At 54.2% G+C, this 2,097-nt stretch overlaps 1 protein-coding gene across 1 annotated transcript; it reads right to left on the reverse strand.

The window, feature by feature from the left end:
* LOC144714925 (putative lipid-binding protein AIR1) lies at positions 1 to 486 on the reverse strand. The gene has a single exon (XM_078589739.1). The coding sequence runs from the start codon at positions 462 to 464 to the stop codon at positions 114 to 116; it is 351 nt and encodes a 116-aa protein (XP_078445865.1). The 5' UTR covers positions 465 to 486; the 3' UTR covers positions 1 to 113.
* Between the last annotated feature and the right edge of the window lie 1,611 nt (positions 487 to 2,097).

The following is a 2,097-nucleotide window of genomic DNA, read 5'->3' on the forward strand; positions in this document are numbered from 1 at the left end:
GACATGAACTGAACGGAATGCTGATGACTAGGAAAGACGAGGAGGGTTGCGGCAACAAAGTTACGGAAAATCCGGGCGTGAAATCTGTGCGGATAACGTCGTGGGCAGCTCCCTTAGCATCCAAGGAGTTGAACCTGCTGGCCGCAGGCCTTGAGCAACAGGTTTATGTCCCCCGGGAGGTTGACGTCGACGACGAGCCCAAGAACGTTAATCTTGGCTACGGCACAGAGGCATTTACCGGCCTGCACAGGCGTAAGGGTTGCAATCAGCGCACAGCAGCTGCTCGTGACGGCATCGGTGATTCCACCGATCTTGATGAGGTTGAGTGCAGGACCGCACGCGGCAACTTGGAGGAGGCCGCCGACGCAGCTAGTGATAGCCGTGAGCAGCTGTGCCGATGCAAGTGGGAAGAGAACCAGGTTTAGGATCAAGAAGGTCGCCACAAGTTCAGTCTTCCCGGCCATGGTAAAGTAGAGACTTGGGGGCGCGACGGGGCAGGGAAACAAAGATGAGAAATATGGAGGCCCGGATGATTTGAGGCGGCATGCGCCGCCATATATAGGGAACCCAGAGGGGCCAGGTGTCCGGTCAAAGCATCCATGTAAAGTCACACGCTGAAAGGGAGAGGTTTGATGACGGCGGCAGTTGGCGAGTGGGGTGGGGGAACGATCCAGCGGCGCGCCCTCCTGGCCTCCTTTTGCGTAGTCTTGCATCCCGATAAACGGGGAAAAAAACATCTCGGTTGGAGGACTGATATTAAGGCCACGAACAGCGACGTGGATTGCAAAGAGATATGCTGTGTGGCCGGGGCAACGCACGCAGAGAAGAGGGCGGCGTGTTACCGCGGTATACTTGGAGGTCGATGTGGACGCGACCTGATGCTTAGAGGAACTGAGGGGGCGGGGCCGGCGGCACACATCCAGCGTAAGTACATTGGGCCATCCTCAACATCACGGGCGCGATGCTTCTCAGGCCGCACCAGCTGAGGCCGGAATAAGCTTTAACGACCACATCCGCATGGCAGGTGCACAACGCAAGACTTTTAACGAGTTTAAAACGCGAATTAGGCTCGGAAGGTGTGAAATGCTCCCAGTTAGCCTGGCGCGCTCAGGATAAAATCAAGGCCCCGCTTTACTAGGCCCCCTTTGGGGTCTGGAAGCCTCCAGAGCGAGACCCGCTTGCTAACTCCAGCACGGTTATGACGCCCAATAAGGTATGACTAGGCGTTTAATCCTAGTCTCGCGCACACGGCTGATATTGTATCACAAGTTTCAACGCCATTCTGCAACACCACTCAACACCATTTCTAAAGAGCATCACCATTTTGTCCATCGTTGCTGCACGTCTCCCACATCCCATCCCCTCATCAACCCCAAAGATCCACCGCCCACTAACATCGCATAAACATATAAAGGCTGGACGGCCTTCGCCATAACACTGGAAGGCCAGCCCCTAACTCCTAATCGCCAGCAGGCCTCGGCCACGCCGACGCCATTGTATTTATGGAGATGCTTACTGCGCAAAGGGGGGATTCATTTAGGAGTCAGCATCGAGTACTAAAGGCCGGGCCTAATCCAGAAAATAAAAAAAACGGCCATATGGACAAATGGGTCCTTGGTCCAACCCACCCCTTGAAAATCCTACGCGGCCCTGAGCGACGTAACCCCTCCGCAAACGGAGAGTTGGGCGGCGAGCGCAGACGGAGAGAGGACAGACCCCAAGAGAAGTTGACAAACAGACAAAGACACATGCAGAGAGAGAAAATTGGGACGTTGGGTTTGGGAGAGACACGAAGATAGCGAAAAGAGAGAGAGCGAAGGAGAGCCAGAGAGAGAAGGACAGCGAATAAGACACTCAGCGAGAGAGATAGAGATTGAGGGGAGAGATATAGGATAGCCCATGAGGGAGGGAGATTTAGAGAGAGAGCCAGAGAGGAAAAAGAGAAATAGCGAAGAAGAGAGACGGCGAGAGATCATGAAGAAGGGAGCGAGAAAAGAGAGCCAGGAGGAAAAAGAGAAATGGCGAAGGAAAGAGAGGGGAGAGAGGGATAACACGGGAGAGAGAGAGAGAGATCGCAAATAAGAGAGCGCAAAATGA

This window comes from Wolffia australiana, chromosome 2 (genome assembly GCF_029677425.1).
Source record: "Wolffia australiana isolate 7733 chromosome 2, ASM2967742v1".
Taxonomy (NCBI): Eukaryota; Viridiplantae; Streptophyta; class Magnoliopsida; order Alismatales; family Araceae; genus Wolffia; species Wolffia australiana.

Excerpts from the sequence above, each read along its gene's own strand:
- LOC144714925 (XM_078589739.1), bottom strand. The coding sequence starts at position 464 with ATGGCCGGGAAGACTGAACTTGTGGCGACCTTCTTGATCCTAAACCTG.